The sequence below is a fragment of the Mytilus trossulus genome, chromosome 1 (assembly GCF_036588685.1).
Source record: "Mytilus trossulus isolate FHL-02 chromosome 1, PNRI_Mtr1.1.1.hap1, whole genome shotgun sequence".
NCBI lineage: Eukaryota > Metazoa > Mollusca > Bivalvia > Mytilida > Mytilidae > Mytilus > Mytilus trossulus.
Genome location: NC_086373.1, coordinates 1,049,370 through 1,071,813, shown reverse-complemented (window position 1 = coordinate 1,071,813; position 22,444 = coordinate 1,049,370). Strand labels below are relative to the sequence as shown.

The 22,444-nt window shown below is 31.9% G+C and overlaps 2 protein-coding genes and 2 long non-coding RNA genes across 4 annotated transcripts; 2 read left to right on the top strand and 2 right to left on the bottom strand.

Annotated features, from left to right (window-relative positions):
• The first annotated feature begins 2,808 nt into the window (after window positions 1-2,808).
• Window positions 2,809-17,036, top strand: LOC134698789 (uncharacterized). Its single transcript, XM_063560514.1, has 11 exons — window positions 2,809-3,294; window positions 3,915-4,376; window positions 4,747-4,930; window positions 10,570-10,656; window positions 11,344-11,426; window positions 11,729-11,830; window positions 12,506-12,741; window positions 13,602-13,728; window positions 14,313-14,567; window positions 14,983-15,841; window positions 16,603-17,036. The coding sequence occupies exons 1-11, from the start codon at window positions 2,893-2,895 to the stop codon at window positions 16,941-16,943; spliced, it is 3,138 nt and encodes a 1,045-aa protein (XP_063416584.1). The 5' UTR covers window positions 2,809-2,892; the 3' UTR covers window positions 16,944-17,036.
• Window positions 5,748-7,162, top strand: LOC134712065 (uncharacterized). The gene is made up of 2 exons (XR_010106254.1): window positions 5,748-6,097; window positions 6,746-7,162. It is a non-coding gene; the product is annotated as an uncharacterized LOC134712065 (long non-coding RNA).
• Window positions 17,037-17,726: 690 nt separating the features above from the next.
• LOC134698773 (uncharacterized) lies at window positions 17,727-19,320 on the bottom strand. The gene is made up of 2 exons (XM_063560513.1): window positions 19,241-19,320; window positions 17,727-18,453 (listed from the first exon to the last, which is right to left on the bottom strand). The coding sequence occupies exons 1-2, from the start codon at window positions 19,318-19,320 to the stop codon at window positions 17,727-17,729; spliced, it is 807 nt and encodes a 268-aa protein (XP_063416583.1).
• Window positions 19,321-19,883: 563 nt separating this feature from the next.
• On the bottom strand, window positions 19,884-21,431 carry LOC134712059 (uncharacterized). The gene is made up of 3 exons (XR_010106252.1): window positions 21,367-21,431; window positions 20,607-20,742; window positions 19,884-19,970 (listed from the first exon to the last, which is right to left on the bottom strand). It is a non-coding gene; the product is annotated as an uncharacterized LOC134712059 (long non-coding RNA).
• Window positions 21,432-22,444: the final 1,013 nt, after the last annotated feature.

The window sequence follows — 22,444 nt, the reverse complement described above, 5'->3', positions numbered from 1 at the left end:
GTCTACCTATAGTGAACTCTCAAATGTAACAAGCGAATTATGTGCCATACTTGACACTGCAGCAAGAGCATGTGCTCCGACTCAAAAAAGTAAGAGCAGACCAAAATCATCCCGTTCATGGTCACCAGCTATAAACAAAGCTTGCAAAGTTAGTAAACAAAAATTCTGGGAGTGGAAATGTGAGGGGCGCCCATTAAATTTAAACTGTACGTCACTTATTAACATGAAGGAGGCAAAAAAGAGACTTCGCTCTATCCAAAGACAGCATGAGGCAATGTTACGCAAGGCACAATATGAAAAAATCATGAAAGCCCATGAGGGTGATCAGCAAACCTTTTATCGACTTATTGCCAATCAAAGAAAAGATGGATCTGTACAAACTACATGCCTGAAAGTAGAAGAGAACCTTCTATCAACACCCAATGATATTCGGAATGGCTGGGCTGACTATTTTGAAGAACTCGCAACTCCACATTACAACAAGACCAGCTATCAAAACCAAGTTGAACTTGATTGTTTATTTTTGGAAGACATCTTTAGATCTGAACAAAAATCACAAATCGTTGTAAGTGAAGAATTAGTCAGTGAAGTAATATGTCAACTGAAAAATGGAAAAGCTGCTGACAGCGCTGGCATCTGTAGCGAACATCTTAAATATGGTGGAAAAACTCTGGTCGTCATGTTAACTAAACTCATAAACTTGATATTTCAATCTTGTACTTTACCGGAACTCTTCGAAATGGGCTTAGTTAGTCCCGTGTTCAAAAACAAAGGTAAACCAGCCAATGATCCAAACTCCTATAGGAAAATCACCGTCACAAATGTTATCAACAAGGTCATGGAAAAACTCCACCTGAATGACAATAGTACCATCATTAACAAAATACAAAACTATCTGCAACGTGGATTTACAGCAGGAATCTCACCAATATTTGCTGCCATCATAATAACCGAACTTTTTGCGGAGGCAAAAGACAATAAACTATTGCTTATCCTTGCATTATTAGATGCCCAGAAAGCTTTCGACAAGTTATGGCACAGCTCACTTCTTAGAAAATCATATCAGATTGGAATTGAAGGAGATAAGTGGCTTATGCTTAAAGCCTGGTACAACGAACTAGTATCCCAAGTCAAGTGGAGTGGTGGTCTCTCTCGTCCATTTCCAGAGAAGCAGGGTGTTAGACAGGGCGGTGTGTGGTCACCCACAGCCTACAAAATCTTCATTAACCCCCTCTTGGACCTTTTACAAAAAAATGGACTAGGATGTTACATTGGGTCAATTTACTGTGGGACTCCTACTGTCGCAGATGACATATGCCTAGCATCAAACTGCCCATATGAGCTACAAGCCATGTTAGACCTCCAGGAAAACTATGCACTGCAAGAAAACTACACTCTAAGTGAAACAAAATCTACAGTATTAGTAACTGGAAATCATGACACGCATGAATTCTTACTCAACGGCTCACTGATTCAGCAGTCTGAAACTGCCACACATCTTGGAATAACCAGAGATAGCAAATCACGGTTTGACTCAAGTACAGTGGTCCAGGAACGTATAAGCACTGCTCGTAGAGCAACCTATGCAATGATGGGAGCAGGATTGCACGGCATTAATGGTCTAAACCCATGTGTCTCTCTACACTTAATTCGTATTTACATAATACCACGTTTGACATATGGACTGGAAGCCATACGACTAGCAGCAAAGGATCTTACTACCATCAATCAATATTATAAGCGGCTACTTAAACAGATACAGCACTTACCAGACAAGGCTGCTGATTCCGCTTGCTATTTGCTACTAGGTGAACCACCAATTAAAGCAGAGATTCACAGGAGGATATTAACAACTTTTGGCAACATCATAAGAAATTTTGACTCTATAGAACATCAATTAGCATGGCGTCAACTAGCAACAAAATCAAAATCGTCAAATAGTTGGTTTATCATGGTGAAATCCATACTGGAACAATATCATCTACCCTCATGCTACGACCTTCTTCAAAACCCACCAGGAAAATTAACCTGGAAAGAACTTGTAAAACGAACAGTAAATAGTTATTGGGATAACAAACTGAAGTCAGAAGCTGCATCTAAATCCTCTCTGAAATATGTAGATATTGACCGTCTTTCAATTGGTAAGACACACCTGATATGGAGTAGTGCTGGACAAAACACTCATGCTATAACAAAAGCCTCTATAAAATGTAGGATGCTACTTGGAGTGTATACTTTACAGGCAAATAGACATAAGTTCAACCAATATGAAGTAGAACCGACATGTCCACTCTGTAAGAAAGGTCCCGAAGACAGAACTCACTTTTTAGTTCAATGCCAGCATCTTACTTTGATAAGACAACCCTTTATAGATGCCCTAAGCAAAGCTATCGAGGAAATGTCACCAGGATTATACCAACAAATAGCATCAGAACCAACTCAGCTTACACAGATCATACTGGATTGTTCGTCTTGTCACCTAGTGCTACCTCAATTTTACAATAGACTGGAATGTATTAGTAGAGGATTATGTTATGCACTCCATATTGCACGTAGTACCGCTCTGGATATTCACTACAAGTAATGTGCTTAAATTACTTGCCTGCATATCATTGACATTTATCATAACTTTAAAATTATTGAGTGATTGAAACACAGTAGAAACCATCCCGCTCTTAGTGTATATAGACTTCTTTTTTAGTTTACTAGTAATTGTGGGACAGTGCATATATATATGTAGTGCTGAGTATTCAACACTACAGTTCTCCAAACAGTGGAGGAAAGATACACAACAACAACAACAACAATGGTAGATGTAAACAAACGTAACTATGAAATGTACATCGCCATTCACGGCAAACTTTAATATTAGATAACAACGAAATAATAGACATGTCAGACAAGTGCTACATTTGTGAGAATACTTTTAACTATTCTATTAAAAGAAAAAGGTACAACCGTGTTTCAATAGATTCTAAGTTAAGTAGAAACGATGAAACTGTTCGTGAGGTTCTTACTTGTTTTGGTTGTACGCCAGAAAAACTTTCTGACAATATGCTGGTGTGTTTGGACTGTGCCCAGCTATTGTCAAAACACCAGAGCAACAAAAAAAAGAAAGGAGAATCCCTCAGTGAATTGAAATTAAAAACCTCAGGGACTTATCTTGGCCACAAAATCGAATTTCTTTCGTCACCTGAAACAACTAGTTCCAAGAGAATAAAAGTGAATACACCAAGGAAAATGATAGCATTTTCACCCAGGAAGATGATTTTAAACACACAAAAGCAGAAAAAGGTATGTTATTTGAGGTTATTTTTTAATTTTCATTAAATAGAAAAACAGAAAAAGTGTGCCCCATGCACAGCACTTGTTTCTATCCATTGGAAGATAGTGGTTCTTCCAATGGATAGAAACAAGTGCCTGTGGTCCCATGTACTTGTTGGGATGATACAAATATATTGGAGACTTGGATTTTTACGATACACACAATCAAAGAAAACAGAAATTATAATCACTATATGTCACTTATCTTTGAAAAGCTGTGAGATACACATGATAAATAGTATGATAGCCAATAATACAAATCTTTAACCAAGACCAAATGTTACTTTGCACCAACTCAGTATATTTAATTTTTTGTTTTGGATATGACAATATTACAAAATGTATATACATTATACAGTGTAAGCTGTCTTAAACAAACCCTAAATCAATTTAAAACCTTTCTACAATGTCCTGTCATATCAAATTTATAAGATTTATAGATTAAGCAAAAAAAAAAACCAGTTAGGACCCCCTTTTCACTGGGTATTAAAACCTGTAGATATAATGTTTTCTTGAGTATGTGAGATTGTTTTTAAGTAGGACTAGTTCATCAGATAAGTTGAAACATAGTTGTTTTTTTTTACTTTCAGACATTAAAAGGCAGCAAGAAACTTGCTTCTTCTTACTTGGTGAGTAGTAGGTACAACAGACTTTTTAGCCTCCTGTTAAAAACATCAACAGCAGCTAAAAAGGCCTTCTACTCACAAGTGAAGACCATAGTAAGACAAGAAGTGTCTGTTCTTGTTAGGCCAAGTTCCAAATCAGTATGGAGATCATCATCCAAACATGGCATAGATTCCATCATGCAGTTTTCCTGGGATAAGGTTTTAGAGGAAACGAAGTTACTGTGCCCTGTACTCTATTCTTCTTTATCATCAGCCATAGCCAAACAAGATGATCTGACAAAGAGAATAGGGGAAAGGCACATTTCACTAAAACCAAACCTTGGATGTGTTATTGGTCAAATAGTGTTTGCCCAAAAACCAACAACTATGAAGTTTCTCCAAGAAATAACTGGTGTTCAGCTTTGGCTGTCTGGAACTGCAAGAGAGGTATGTTATACATGTACATGATGTATATATGATTTTGTTATGACACACAGATACATATTTAATTAGTGCAGATTTACCAATGGTATAACTTGTCAAACTCATTTTTCTGAAATTTATTCCTGACATCTTATAGAAAATAGTAATATCATATGTTTTTCAATATAAAACCTAGAATAAATTAAAATAAGAAGATGTGGTATAAATGTCAATGAGAAGCACATTATTTTATATTGATTTTGAAGTAAGTAAATTTTTATTAACATTTACTTTTTCACTGTTATCTTATTGTCACTGGCATTCTTGGCTAATCCATTACAAATAATAAAATGCAAATATGTTTAAATAATTCTACTCTTTTTTATGATTATAGGCATTTGTTAGACTTAACCATCTAGGACTAACCCTGTCAACAGATGCTGTAAGATCTGCAGTTGACAGGTTACGTATGACTTACGACAAAGAACTGATAGCCCATAAGAACAGGATCAGTACCTACATAAATGACCAGGCTGGACCAAAGAGAAGATTGTTTACTGATAGTAATATTGATGAAGGTAAAACATTACAGTGAATAATATTCATAAAAATCAGTGTTTTTTAAGATTAATAAAAATAAGGCATGTATTCCTACATTGGTAGAGAAAAAGGTGTTTTATGGACTTAAACATGGATGGATCCAGCCATTTAAAAAAAGGGGGGGGGGGGTTCCAACTAGATGTCCCCATTCAAATGCATTGATCAGCCCCAAAAAAGGGGGGGTTCAAACCCCCCCTCTGGATCCGCGTTTGCCTTAAGTTGACCTATAGCTGCATCTATTTACTACTTCAAGTCTTTGATGGAGATTTGTTTCAATGGCAGTTATACTTTTTTAAAGGCAGTGCTTTAAGGCCTGACTTTTAAGTCATGAGGTTCATCTTTTCATACGCAATCTTTGCAGGGGGTCTTTTGGCCAGAAATAGATCCGGAAATGTTCGAATTTCTCCTCTTCTTTTTATGGTATAATATGGTTTTTGTTTCTTTCATTTACATTGGGGACTAAAGAAACGATCAGTGTGTATTGTTCGTTTTATAGAACTTGTTATTAGTGTGTATTTTGCATTATAAGCAGTCAACCTGACTACAAACTATCATTATGTGTATTCCGTGTGGAAAGAGGTCGGGTCAATTTATCTGACATCTAAAGATTCTTTAATTAGTTCAGACGTTGATATAACAATGAAAAGTCGACTGAACATGATTAATATTGAATCTTCTATAATTCAAAGCGGAATTCGGTTTATGAACGAGAAACCATAAAGCGTTTTCAATTTTGGTTCTAGTTATGTATGTTGTCTACGTATTATCCTGGTTCCCGGTACTACGTTCCGGGTATTAGCTATTTGATATATGTGATGTGTAACATTACAATCGGGTACCAGCCAATCTACGTGTGTATGTGTACATGATTTCCCGTCAAAATGACCGATTTACAGCTAAAAAAATAGTCCATAAACGTTCCGTATAATGATATGCAAATTCATAATTAATCGTAACTTTTTTTTATCTTCGAATAATAAATATAACAAAATGGATTCCACAAAATTGAAAATAGCATTATTTTACGAGGATTTCTCATATTTTTCTCACTTCCGGCGCAGTAATACGTATGTTTTGAAGAAGCTCGAAGAATTTGACAAAGTGAATTGAGTAGGAAACGGATAGATATACGTCCTTGCTATCAGGTAAAACAATTTAAATGTACAGAACAAACACATTTACTTCACACAAATAGTACAGGCTTAAGCTTTTTATTGTCTTACACGACTGTAGTCTAGTGTTTAAACGACGGCGGTGACCTACAAGGTACGGGTCATATTGGGTCAAGTCTAAATATGTAAACATATCCACGTGCTATAAGGTAGAAAGCATCGTAATGCAATATCTACAATTTTCCCTCCTGTATACATCGTTTAACCAGATATATTTCTCTTTCAAATTAATACACTTAAACACGAATTGTATGTACGTATCTTTTCTAGTGTTTTCTTGTCCTTATTAATATTAAAGTTCATTTGTTGATGTTTTAATATTTTTGAACGACTGAACACAGGAGTGAATGAATGCAACAATTATATATACTGAAGACTTGGGCTGTACAGTGATAGTGTACGTATATCATACTGATAATTATTCTAGCAGTAATTATGTTAATTTAGGATGTAATGACAGGAATTCATAAGTTATGCCTCAGGCTTTCTGAAAAAATATCAATGACAATGTCAACAGGAACAAAACATTGACATGAATGATGCTCTCTTCTATGTTATAGTTATTTAGGTATGTGTGTTGCACAAGTTTAAAAAAACTTAAGTTATAAAACTTTTTTTCAGGGCACAAACCCACTTTAAAGAGACTTGTCTACTGCCATACCCATCCTATTTTCATGCACCATTTGCAAGCAAGAGACTGAATGGTTTGCAAAATTAAAAATCAGGACGGTGTCCAATTAAAACAAAAGAACTAAACTGGATGAATATTGTAGGAGAAATCTAGAGGAAAGTTTTGATTTGTGAAATTGGTTTTCCTGAAAAGTCATTCATCCTAGCCTGCAGAAAGGAACTATAACTGTCCACCACCAACTGACAAGCTAATGTTGAGCTTCACATATGGAATTACTCAAATACCATCAATGTCTATGTTTTCAGCACAGATTTCACAAGTTATGACAAAGCGATGCTTTTTTTATACCTGTTAAAGAGTTGTATACTAAATTTTATTTTTTTTATCAATAAATATATATTGTGTCATTTAAGAACTTGTATTTTGCCAAAAGATGCATACTAGTGAATAAAAGTGGTGAAGTTCATTTTGCTTTGGTATATAGAATTGAATTACAATTGTTCATGTTATTGGAATGCTTATAAAAATAAGGAGATGTGGTACAATGTATATGATATTTAGTGTGTTTATCAAGCAAAAGTGAATAAGAAATAGGTATAAGCAGTTACAGGTACTACTGTACAATCTCAAACAATGAGAAAAACTCATACCGTAAAGAGAATTTCATATTTACAAGTAAGTTTTGTTTTTGCGTTGAATAATTTTCTTCTATTGTTTTAATTGCAAATATGGGAAGTGGTTAAAATGCTAATGAGACAGCTGTTATGGCCACAGAGCCTTAATTGAAAACTTCTTTTTCATTTATACCGGTATATTTTGCCTGGAGTTAGAAACATATCTGCCAACTTTTCAAAATGCACATGGGGGTTTTACGTGAAAGATGGTCCATATAGTCATACAAAACCTTCAAGGGGGCCTTCAAATGGAAGCAGGACAAGTTGCCCCACTGGCTAATCGCCCCACTTTTTAAAAAACCGCCGCAAACTGATTTATCCAATCGCCCCACATGTGAAATTGGTTAAATCATGTTTAATATTACTCCTGTCAACTCGCCCTACTTATAAAAAACGGTAATATTTAGATTAATATATATACAATTAAAAATAAAAACTCGCACCACTCTAATGAAAACTAATCTATACAGAATACAAACAAACCGAAAATTAATTTAATTACTATTATTGATATATACTGAAATTATAATTCTAAAAAAAAACCTGATTGTTGAAGAATAACTGTAAGTTTTGAAGCTTAGTTATTTGCATAACAATTGAAAAGAAACCAGTTAAATGTATCAAAATGCAATATAAGGAATTTAACTTATATTCAATGGAATAACATCTTTTTCCATAAGTGGGGCGAGTTGGCATTTAATACTAAATTCATCCTGGTTAATAATATATTTATCTAGATTTCACCCATTTCCATAAGGTGGGACCAGTTGGCAGGAGTAATATTAACAGGATTTAACACAGTTCACAAGTGGGGCGATTTGGTAATCCAGGTTGGGGCAGTTTTTTTGTCGAGCCTGCGACTTTTGTCGCAGAAAGCTCGACATAGGGATAGTGATACGGCGGCTGCGATGTTAGCTCAGTTCAAGCTTTATATTTTAGAAGGTGGGAGACCTATATGCTTCATAATTGTATATGGTTGCCTCATGTTACGAAGATTCTGTCAGTCACATGTCCAATGTCCTTGACCTCATTTTCATGGTTCAGTTACTACTTGAAAAAAAAGTTAAAATTTTTTGTAATGTTAAATTCTCTCTTATTATAAGTAATAGGATAACTATATTTGGTATGTGCGTACCTTGCAAGGTCCTCTTGCCCGTCAGACAGTTTTCACTTGACCTCGACCTCATTTCATGGATCAGCGAACAAGGTTAAGTTTTGGTGGTCAAGTCCATATCTGAGATACTATAAGTAATAGGTCTAGTACATTCGGTGTATGGAAGCACTGTATGGTGTTTAGTCCAACTGGCAGGTGTCATCTGACCTTGACCTCATTTTCATGGTTTAGCGGTTATAGTTAAGTTTTGTGTTTTGGTCTGTTTTTCTTATACTGTTTGCAATAGGTCTTCTATATTTTGTGTATGGAATGGTTTTAAGGTGTACAGGTCTACCTGGCAGGTGTCATATGACCTTGACCTCATTTTCATGGTTCAGTGGTCAAAGTTAAGTTTTTGAGTTTTGGCCTTTTTTTCTAATACTATATGCAATAGGTCAACTATATTTGGTGTATGGAAATATTTCATGATCTACATGTCAGTTGCACAGGTTTTATTTGACCTTGATCTCATTTTTTACGGTTCAATGCTCAGTGTTAAGCTTTTGTGTTTTGGTCTGTTTTTCTTAAATTATAAGCAATAAGTTTATTTTATTTGTTGTATGGAAGAATTGTAAGCTGTACATGCCTACCTGGCATGGTTTATCTGACCTTGACCTCATTTTCATGGTTCAAAGGTCAATGTTTAGTTTTCTTGGTTTATGTTAAGATTATGTGACAGTTGTAATAACGCTTTATTATTAGGACTATCAACATAATATCAATGATTAGTAAAGAAGGCGAGACATTTCAGTGTGTGCACCCTTGTTTTTAAAGTGGGGCGATTTGTCATGGATTCCCTTCAAATATATTCTAATGTGGTTTTTGGCTTCTTCGTGCATTAACAAGCTCATAGCCATTGTTGAATTAATTGTTTTCTTTAAAATAGTCGACAAAATTGCTCTTACAAAATTTCCATTTGGGAGCCTCGAGCTCGATGGGGGAAATACTCTGCTAATACTGACAGTTGACAGGTATGGTCATCAAAAAAGTTGACATGTTACTATGTACATTTACCATTATGTTACTTGATGTCCTTGCTATACACACAGTACAGAGACTAATCAATCTTTGTGAACTATATTTTATGGGAGTCATAGAATATGTGTATACAATCAATTATTGAAAATAGTCTATTTATATTGAAAAGGAAAAGTTCTTATACATTGTATGTCTAAAGAAGAGGGACGAAAGACACCAAAGGGACAGTCAAACTCATAAATTTAAAGCAAACTGACAAGGCCATGGCTAAAAATGCATTTCATGGGAGGCACAGAAAATATACTGTAAACAGTAGACTAGATATAGGTGAACTAGGTACAAAAGAACTCTAAATCTTAAATTCTACAAACCACCTCTGCTTTATGGAAGATAATGATATAACTGGACTAGAAATACACACAACCTGTAATTAACTGCCTTTACAGCGCTTTCGCGCTTTGATTTTTATATAGTAGTCTGAAATGTAAGACTACATGTATAACAAATTCTGGTGTGATCTGGTGTTATATTTTACATAGTATTTTTATTAAAGCTCATTATAAATTTATATACTAAAGTTGAATTACTAAAGCAATATTTTTTTCAATTGCATATTTATCCTAAGTGCTTTACTCTTTGAAACAATGGATATCTCAGCATGTATAACTTTTTATAAAAGCCTGAAGAGGATTCTACAATAATCATACAGATATAAATAAAACATTCAGTCTCTATCTACCCAACATGTGACATTAAATCTTTTTTGATCAATTGAGAATTATTTTTTTTTCTCACATAACGCCAAATAAAAATTTAACCATCATGCAGAAATCTTATAATATTATTTTATATATGCTGCTTGATATTAACTATCTTTATTCAATTTGAAAAGTAAAACCAAATTAGGGAAAGGCTCCATTATTTTATAATATTGAAATAAAACAACTGCGGTAGATATGAAACAATATCAAATTTTCACTCTTTATAAAGTGCTAATTCTTTAATTAAGGTGATGTAATTGAAGATGATGTATTGGATGCACTTTTAGAAGAAATGGACAGTGATGATGACTTAGATAAAACCATTCCATATGAAGGTAAAACTATTTAAGTTTGAAAAACCATAATGCTTATTGTCATTCAATAAAGCAAATTTATACATATATAGCAAAAATCTCATTAATGAAAAATCAAACAATAAAGTGTGTCAACAATACACACTTGTGCCACTCATACTATCATTTTTAAAACTCAGTTAACCATAAGATTGTTGTGTAATCTCTATTTCGCATACAATTAAAAACAAACACACAATAATTAATGAACATATATAATTACTTTCAAGTTCATTAAACTTCAACTTCAACATAAACTACCATCACCAAAAACTCAAACATGAAAATGTACATTTTTTTAACAATACATGTATCACATTTTCAGTTTAATGAACCTTGCAAATGTTGGATTTTTTGGTTTCAAGTTGATGTGACTTCTAAATTATAAACTCATGTGACAGACACCCTCCTTTGGTTGTAAAAAATAGGCTGATTATTTCAGAAATCATTGAAGCATGACTATAGTTCTAACCCCCCCCCCCCCCCCTTTTTGGAAAAATTATGGATCATAAGGACAAATGTACTAATAAACTATTGAATGCATGCACCAAACAGAAAACATAATGCACATCTAGTATTGGTGATGGAAATAAAAACAAAGCAACAGCAACTAAGATTTACTTTATAATTGATTTTCTTTTAATTGCTTTGTCTTTTTAATAATTTTAGAAGAGGAGACACAGGAAACAGAAAAGGTTGAAGACCTAGATCTTAATAATAATGAAACAGATCAAGCTGATGGTGATATTGTTGTAAGAATAGGTTTTTTAGTATTTGTGATATATTTTAGAATTTTGAAACAATATCAGAATTAAATCATTCTAAATAGTCAAGGGTTATTTCCAATCACTGACACTTATTTATTTAATAAAATATGGTACTCTGTTAAGGTCGCAAAATGATTTTGAAATGTTTGTTAATTCTTTTACGTTTCATAATAGCATTTAAATAATTTTATAACCACATATGCACATTGGATAATTTGGTCATGATAACTTATGTTATTTCAATGCAAAATATATTTTTAAAATATGAATACATTTGCTTCTCACAGATGGATGATGGAGAACCAAACAATGTTGAAGTTCATGCTTATGAACATCCTATTGACTCCATACAAGATGATGGCCATGCTTGTGATGATTGTAATGATGCTGTAAGAATACATTTGGAATATAGAATAAAATATATTAAAAGCTAGAACAATTAAACATATAATGTATTTATATATTTATAGTTTAAAAATTGTTTTATGGATGACAATAATACAATTGTAAAAAGACATCAGTAATTATTTTTATTTTATTTATCCTAATAGCTTCTTAAGACATCGCTTTTTTTATATTGCTTAATATTTTTACAGCTTAATATCTACTGGAAATTTCAAATTATTTTTAATTACATCTCAATTAACGAAATATGGAAATACTTAAGATTTTATCCAATTTTGATAAAATTGAAAATGGAAATGGGGAATGTGTCAAAGAGACAACAACCCGACAAGAGAAAAAAAAGCAACAGCCGAAGGTCACCAACAGGTCTTCTATATAGCTAGTATTTCTCGCAACCGGAGGCGTCTTTAAGCTGGCCCCTAAATAAAAATATACTTAAGTTCAGTGATAATGAACGCCATACTAATAAAACTACTTATAGACAATAAAAAACAATCACAAATTAGGAAACTAACACTCAAACAGTCTTTATTTGTAAATGTATCAGATAAGTGAATTGAAATTAATACTGACTTTTTTTTAAGATAAATATATTTCTTAAAGATTGTTTTACAAAACATTATGTTACAATTCATGTAGTTTTATTTCTTTTCTTACAGTGTAATGAAGAGAAACTTGGATACTCTATAGTATTTGACAATGTAAACAAGCATATTAAAGCAAGATCCACTGATAGGAAGCATGGAAATACCATGAAAAATATGGTCCAAGCTTATGCTGCTGTTGATAGGATACCTTCATTACATCTTAGTGATGAGAAACCAACATCAGACCAAATATCACAGATACCCATTGAATCGTATCTGCCAGACGATAATTTTAGAAAGTCATTACGGTAATTGATATACTTTAATTGACTAATAGATATTTAAAAATATATTGTTTATAAACCGATCCACTTTAATAAATAAAGGAACATGGAGTAAATGTGCATTGAACATATTACACACACAACATAGATAAAAAATTACAAATTATCATTGAACAGGACTTTTATTCCTGTTCTTCATCTTGATGGTCTTTTTCAGATTTTCATCAATTAACAAATCTTTCTGACCCTACAAAAATGTCAAAACAGCTCCTAGCATTGAATTAAACTGTACTATTGATAAACATTAACCACAGTTGACCTTCACCCACAGAGAATTGTAAAATTGGTTGATTGTGGTATTTTACGGTTATCCGTTTTAAGTGCAGTTAGCCTGAAATAAATCAATTTGGTCTTATATCTCATTATTAAAGTCTTATGTGTCAAGAATGTTCAATGAATTACATAAATAATATCAATTTGGTTATTTATATATGTATTGTAAAGGAAAAATATGGTCACATTTTCTATTATTAAGGTGGTACCTAACACTACAGGGAGACAACTCTGTAAAATCAGTCTAACGTTTTAATTACCTTGTATTGCTAAGGGAATATTAAGCTTCTCAATGATCAAATTAAGTGTTTGTCAAACTGCTATATAACCAGTGTAATTTTTCTGCTAAACGGTTGGTTCAAATTTTTTGAAATTTTTATATTTTTGTCAAGGGGTCAAAGTAAATACTTTGTCAAAAGTTTAAAAAAATTAAACGAACCAAATTTATTTTAGTTAAAGTGTTGGGTACCACCTTAATATATACAAACTAGTAGATAATTAAAATTGACAATTTTACATGTCTTATGTTTGTTATTTGGTTTTATTTACAGTAAAGACTTTATTGTGGAAGTTAAAAAGATTCTAAAGACACACATAGAATTTTTCACCAATATGTATCTACCAGAAGATAATGATGATCATTGTTACTCAAGACAATCGTCTAAAAAGAGCAAATTAGTAAGTACCTAAGTCTGTTTGAAAAGCATTGATAATTAGTTTATGTAAATACTTACAATATAAAAAAGAAGATGTGGTATGATTGACAATGAGACAACTATCCACAAAAGACCAAAATGACACAGACATTAACAACTATAGGTCACTGTACTGCCTTCAACAATGAGCAAAGGCCATACCGCAGAGTCAGCTATAAAAGGCCCCCATAAGACAATGTAAAACAATTCAAACGAGAAAACTAACAGCCTTATTTATGTAAAAAAATGAATGAAAAATAAATATGTAACACATAAATTAAACAAACGACAACCGTTCATTGATATGTATTTTTTTTTTTAAATGCGGTATAAATATGAAGTTCCTTATCAAATGACGTAATGTTAATAAAAGTCATAAATGACTTATTTAATTAACTTCATATCCTAAATTTTTTTTTTAACAATGAATAATGTTAAGGTCATTAAAGTAATGCTTGATTGTTTACAAATGTAATGAACTCATGAAAGAAAAACAGGTCACTGTATTTATGTATATGATTATTAATATTTTGGAGTATTGAATAAAGATGATGTGTTTTATTTCAGATACCACTTGGAGTATTAAATAAAGATGAATGCAAGATCGCTGAAATGATTGATGTAATGGAGGATTATCATAAGTATGTGCCTATGGGTACTGATATGAATCCATTCATCATACCTCTTTATGGGGATCAGTTAAGTGTGGAGAGGGCAAATGATGCACAGAATGCTCGGATTAATGCTGAAAGCCAGTGGGACCAGCTGCAAGGCCTGCACCCCTCAATTCAAGAATGGCACAAAAGAGCCATTATACTTGTGGTAATTTTTTTCTCATTTATATTATAGCTGCATGTATGACTTAAATTTATAATAATTCTTCTTTGTTTCATGTAGAAGTTGTTCACATTGTAATATTGTTTGAAGACAATTGTTTCTGGTTAATATTATACTTGTACTTAAAAAATATTTATTTTTTCAACAAAACATAAAAACAGTATAGTCCAATCACACTAACTTTTAAGCAGAAACTAATTGCAACAGACAATCTTTTAGAATCTTACTTGGGGTGAACTCAATATCAGCATTTTTAGTTTCCTTTGGTAATTTGAAGGGGAGATAACTTTGCAAAAAGTAGTGTTTTTGTTAGTTTTTGATTGATGGATATTAATTTATGTATGGTATGATACTTTGATGGGGTAATAATAGATTAATTATTTTATTTATTTTATTTCAGGACACATACAAAGTTCTGTTTTCCTCCAAAAGTGCAAGGAGTGTTGGAACATTGTCTCACATTCGAAACACATATCGCCACATTAATGTGAAAGCTGATGTTCAACACTCCTTCAATGAGGCCACTGAATTACTGAGATTTGCCACCACAAGTTATGTGCTTGCTAGTGCGTTATCTTTTATGAAATGTAAAAAATACACAGACTTGCCAGAAGACTTGCCTACTGACCAAGCACAGCTTGAAATTTTTTTTCATGATGTTGCATGTCATGTTGTTGATATGTGCTACAAACCACCTAACACAGCACCTGTCATCAACGCCAGCACATCAAACAAAGAGTCATACAAATACTGTGTATGCAAAGTTGACAATGATGAAGGAATGATAAGTTGTGACAATAAAAAATGTAACAAAGGAAAGTGGTTTCATTTCTCCTGCATTGGTATTTCTGAACAGGAAGCAGAAGATCTCGAAGATAATGACAGAATGTGGTTCTGCTGTGAGGGATGCCGTACATCAAAGAAGACTATAACAGATAGTAATAATGATTCCGTCTTTGAATATTCCTGTATGCTTCTTTATAGAGGACTGAAGGAGATAGCACACCATAATGCAATAAGAACAAATAATGGATTGAAGCTTATTGATTATTGGAAAAATGATTTGTTTCAATTTTATGAACTACATCACACCAAATATTTTTTATGTGCTCATCAGCTGATAACGGATGTGAGTGGAGGTGTATCCGAGAGATTAGGCCACCAGTTGGTGTGGAACAGAACCGTAAACATGAAAGGGGAAAATAATTCCAACATTGAGATGGACCTTCAAATGGAATTCTTCAATAGAGAATTTAAAGGTAATACATGTATGATAAAAAAGTTTATGTTTATTATATTATGAATAACCATATACAAATATAAAGATAACAACAAAATATGTGAATAATATGTGAAAATTTGAATAAAATAACTTACCTAGTAACAGTAACTCATATGTAAATTAATTGCATGATAACTGCACATTGTCATTAAAAATAATTCAATATGTCCAAAAAGTTGTTGCCTGTTATTAACACTTTGATTTATTCAGTACATGTATTTTTCTAAATCATCATAAATATAAGAAGATATGATAGGATTGTCAATGAGACAACCTTGCATCCAAGTCACAATTAGTAAAAAGTAGCAATTTAATATATTTCAAATTATGGCCTACAACACATATTAAATATATAACAACTCATTTAAAAAACACAAGGTTTCAAGACTTTTGGGATAAGAATGTAAGTACATGCACAAAACCTTATTTATGAATAATTATAGTCAATTGATAAAGTAACAAATACTTCTTTTTTTTGTTAAATTTGAAAATTTTATAATCTATGTTAAACATGATTGAATTATCTCCCCTTTATATTCTCAAAATAGTACACTATGTATTATCAAAATTGTTTTAATTTAAAATTTTACAATAAAGCAAGTATAAATAACTGTTGTATAGTTTACTAATACATTTTTAGAATAATGTTCCACATTTTATTTAAAATCCCCATCTCCACAAATTACTAAGGGATATAACTCTAAAACAAAAATCATTTAATAAAATTTTATTTTGTAGAATCTATAAAAGATGCAGGTGGTAATATAACAGAAACAACTATAGCTAGACATAGTGAGATGGTGGGTGTGTCCAAATACCTTGCCAGGTTCATGAGCCAAGTGTGTAATTCAGCTCCACACCATAATAGAACTAGAACCTGTATCAAACGAGAAGATGACATGATTCACCTTGTTGACCAACTTTTAAAAAACAGCATGTGCAAAAAAGGTGAACCAAGGCAACATTGTGGTTTTACAAATATTTCAAACAATAATTCAACATCACATCCAGTCCATATGAGGAAGCGAATTGAAAAACTGCTTAAGAAGAGAGTGAAGAGAAACAATTTGTTACAATAATTTTTTCATGGATGTGTAAATGAATGAATGAATGAACAAATGAACGAATGAATGAATGAATGAATGATTGAATGAAAGTAGAAAGAATCAATCAATCAAGTATGAGAACTTGATAATTTTAGGTAAATATTGACACATTTGTGTAACAATGTTAATGTATTTGATTTAAGTTGGTTCATATCAATAAACAACTTTTGAAGGTTAGGTCCAATATAAGCAAATAATTTTTTTTTTAAATGAACAATAAATAGGTGATTCATGATCTACTTAGGTGATGTTAGGTGAAATTTAATAAATGAAAAATTTAAAATTAATATTATAGGCTGGAATAGTATAAGTTAAATATGAGAATAACCTGAAGCCATATCAGGTCCTGGAACTCCTTTTCAAGATTTTTGATGTATAAAATATTGTGGGAAAAGGCTGACACGGACTTTTACCTTACGGGTATATTTGCATTAGTATTATTTGAGTCTCAAATCAAAATAAAGAAAAACAACAATTTGCTTAAGTTTGGTCAATTGAGCTTTTATGACCTATTAAGTCTTATATTAAAAGATAAATTTGTGTTTTAGAGCAAAATAGTTTACCTTATATCTTATGAAAAAAACAAAAAGTCAGAGCATCTGGCAAAAATTTAAAAACGTCCCCTAATTACATCGTTAACAATAAAATTCAAATTCAAGTTTCATGCTATAGAAGGATGAGTTACTACTGCAACATTGCACCTGATTTACTATTTGAATGAGAATGATATCACATGAGTGAAAATTATTTTATCATTTAAGATGTTGTGTGGTATTTTGTTAAGTGATTAACTAAATCTTTTCCTTTACAACAGCATTTCATTTTGCAGTTACTACAGCATCTACACATCTGACATTTACATACATCACATTCATTCACATCACATGCAGAAGATGTTGGGAGGTCTTCATCCATGCCATCCAAGATAAAAAGGCTCAAAATATGATTGCGAAGGCATCCCTTTTCTTTAATTAGGTCTTTCATTTTTTTGTCAGAGCATAGTGACAAACTTCTTGCATAAGGATAAGTATAGGTATAACCATCAGATCCATTCCTAGCGCACCGGCCTAGTTCTTGCCAAAATGTCATAGCTGAAGATGAGACACCCCAACAGACAACAATACTGATGTTTGGTATATCAATCCCTAACCCAAAAGCTACTGTAGCAAAGATTATTTTTATTGTGCTTTCAGAATTTTTAAAGTCACTTAGTATTCTGTGCATACTACTTTCATCTGTTCTGCTATGATACATTTCTATCATTCGGTTTTTTATGTTAACCACACCATTTAAGTATGCTAAACTTTCTAGTTCTTCCATAAGCCATATATACAGAGTTTCACATTGTCTGAGATTTTGACAATACACAATTGTCTTAGGAGTTGTTGACTGTAATTCAGACACCATATTGATTATCCACTGCAATTGTATTTCATGGTTTTGACTACAGGGTTGCTGTTCAACATGTATAAATACATTAGGTCTGCAAAAAATTTATCAATTTACTTAACTGAATTTCAATGTAAAATGTAACACTTATAATGTGATTATGATGTAAATCATTGTTTTGTGATTTTTGGAAAAAGGGATATGTGTTTGATTTTCTTCAAATAACTTTTCAGGATACTAGAATACAGGAATATTGATGATTTATAACAATGTATCATTCTATATTTTTACATTTTATTTATCATTTTCCAGCTTAGAACCCATAAGAAAGACAATCATTGGCAATCATACCACATCTTCTTTTTTTATAAACATGTAAAAGATTTCAAAATGTAGGCAATTTAAAACAAATATCAATTAATATCCATTTTGAGACAAAATTTGCATTACTTGGTATTAAAATTTGATGAAAAACACACCAGCATATGTTGCAACAAAAGTTGTATTTATTATTTACTTAACATCAGAAGGATACATTCAGGGCAAAATATCATATGAATGATTTTTTTAAATGTATCACTAACTTTATTGCAAGCATGCTCAATACAGTTATGTAATGTGTATTACCTAGAATACTGTTTAATTGAATTAATTATGATGTACTTTGTAAAGTTTGCTTTTAAATGTGTAAATATATTATGTTATGGATGTAAATATTTATATGTATATATATTCATGATAATGTCTGAATGATTTTTTGGACAATAAATGACATCAGTTGCAGTACTATTTCACTACTGTGCTTATAAATGTTTTATATACAAGCAGAAGCCAGAATTAAAAAGGAAGATTTTTATAGTCTATTTTATCCAATAAATTACCTATCAGGAAGTTTAGCAACTACTCTAGTATTTTCTTCATCCAAAGCTAGTAGGTTGTACAAGTCATTTTGGACAGACATTGTAGCTGTTGCACTAAGTAGAAGTGTAGGAATATCAGAGAACAGGCTTACAATATCTGATACTTTCCTATAATCTGGTCTAAAATCTAATCCCCTGTAGAAGAAAATATCCACCTATTTGATCTATCTAACCATGTGTGTTGTAACTATAATATATGTGTACATCTTGTTCTTTAATGCAATAGACAAAATTTGTCTTTCAAATGCTTCATTTATATGATGTTTTATGTATTTATATGTTATCTATGCAAAATGATTATTTTTTAAAAGTTTTTCAGTAATAGCAACATTGCTATATACAGATTTTTTATATTATAAATAGATATCAGATGATAAATAATATATAAAATGTATTGTTTTGTAAAGGTTTGATTTATTTTTGTGGCATTGTGTACCTCTATTTGAATGCATGCATATTTGAGAAGACATCATGCTGAATGGTCTTATGAGCACCACCATTTTGATAATAGCAAAATAAATATTATTGAAATGATCTACAGTTTTTATTATTTACCATTCAGAAATACAGTGACATTCATCAAACACTAATAATGAAATTTGTGATTGGTGGCATTTAAGGACATCAATTTTGACACTTCTCAGCATTTCTGGTGACAAAAATATGATGTCGACAAACCCTTTCTTGATATCTGAAACCATATATAATACAAATATTGTAGTCTTTTATTTTTATTTGAGTTTAGAATTGTAAATAGGAAAATCGTATTGACGTAATATTTCATAAGTTCTCACATTAATTTAGTAGTTTTTTATAACGAAGAAATTAAGAGATATTGATGACATCCCGCGAAAGAGTGACCATTAACTTAAAGAGGAAGAATGCATACAATTGTCGGTAAAATAAATAATGCAAACTAGAAGGTGACTCAGTGGCGGATCCAGAAATTTTCATAAGTGGGGGCTCACTGACTGACCTAAGAGGGGGCCCGCTCCAATCACGCTTCAGTGATTCCCTATATAAGCAACCAATTTTTTTCACAAAAAGGGGGGGGGGCCGGGCCCCCGGGGCCCCCCCTAAATCCGCCTATGGGTGTCAAGAATACAACAACAGGACCAAAATTACTAATCAATGCAAAACCAACAATGTGTCATCAATAGAGCATTAAATCCCTCTCCCAGAGGTGTATAATACCAATGTTAATGAGCAAGCAACCAAACAATATAAGTAATATAAAAAATACATTGACATTCATATACAAAATTAAATCCAGAAATTTAAAAACTAAACAGTATAATCACTTGATAATGATATAATTATGTATAACCTTCCATCATGCCAGGTGGTGTATCTTTAGTCATGTAAGCAGCCTTCACATCATGTTTTTCTAGTCTTATAACCTGATCAATCATCAGGGCTCTTAATGGAGACACTACTAAACTTGTCTTTCTAGAACCAGTCATCTATAGAATTAATGTCATCAGTAATAAGTTCTTTCAGATGTAAGTTACAATATATTGTGGTATAGCGACAATGTACATAGAAATTTTGGTAGAGACAACAAAAGTTTTAAAAGATCAGGTCCTTAGTTTTCTCGTTTGAATTGTTTTCAATGTTCATTTTTGGCCCGTTTATAGCTGACTATGCTATACCCGCTTCGCTCATTGTTGAAAGTCGTATGGTGACTTATAGTTTTTAATTTTTGTGTCATTTTTTTCTGTTGTGGAGAGTTGTCTCATTGCCACTCACACCACATCTTATATAGACAACATCATTTGAATTTTATACTTGAACTTGAAGGATTTCATGAAATAATGTTGTAAAAAATGTTGTATATGTATCTATTTTCAATTGAAATTCCATTTTAAGCACTCATTCACTGTGTCTATTAAAAAGTGAATGACTGCAATATTTTGAGGAAAGTTGAGCAACATTTGTTCAATAAGCTGATTATTTTAAAAATGATTATGATATTTCCCTTTAATATGAACTCTTCAATTAAAGGTTTCACTATCATGTAATTGAAAAATGGATATAAAATAAATCCCTGTACCCTAATAGATATATATGAATATATAAATTCATACCTTTTTCTGTATAAGAGGGAAAAGAGTATATATCAAACTCTTGCCAAACCCTGTAGGCAGCATAGCAAACACATTGGTCCCATTCAAAAGATGGGCTAAGCACTCTTTCTGTTGAGATTTTAATTGTATATTAAAACTATGATCATGAAGTACTTCATCCAAGTACTCCATTTTAATATTTTTTACTCCCCTTTGATATTTTGTTTCACATAAACAAAAAGAAATGAAGAAAGAATGAAAAAATTGAAGAAAAAAAAAGGTAGAAATGTCATATATATATATATGTGCCCTTTTATTGATTCACTGCCAGGTAACATTGAATTTAAAAGCAATGCTATTATATGAAACTATTCAAGTACACCTTTTAGGTGCGCTCACCTAAAATTGATAGTGATGTTCTGAGATGAAAAAACTAGTTCAATTACTTCTCACACTGTATGTAAACATAAGAACAGCACCAAAAAAAATTTGTATCCATGTAAAATATCATATTAAAATATTCTGTTGAATTAGCCTTGCTTGTTCTTAAATTAATGTTTTTATCATTTACATGACTATTCTAATAGGTTGAAACAATCAATGTTGATAATGTGACTGACACTCCCTTATTTTATTTGTTTAAAATAACCTATTTTATTTCCTTTTTGTGTGTTAAGTCAATTTGAAATTTACTAATTCAAAAATTGACCTTGCTTTTTTTTCCATGCATGGTGCACTTAAAAATTGTTTAGGAATATGCAACAACTGTGTTTCTTATAAAAGCAGCCAAAGTTAGGCATTATTTATTTAAAATCAAAGAAGAGTGTTCATTTGACTGTTCTTATATTTTTTTAAGTTGAGCGCTTTTTCATATTTTAGCGCGGTTTTGACTTTACTTAGTTATAATTAGATATCACGTGTTATTTGTACGCCAGAAGAAGGGCATACAAATAACACGTGATATCTAATTATAAACTAAGCAAAGAAGATCCGAGTAACCGGAAATAAGCGTTGATTGGTCGAGATATTTCAAGATGTCTAACTTGCCAAAATTGAAAGTAGAAAGTATTGAATGTTGAAAAAAGTGGATTATCCAGAC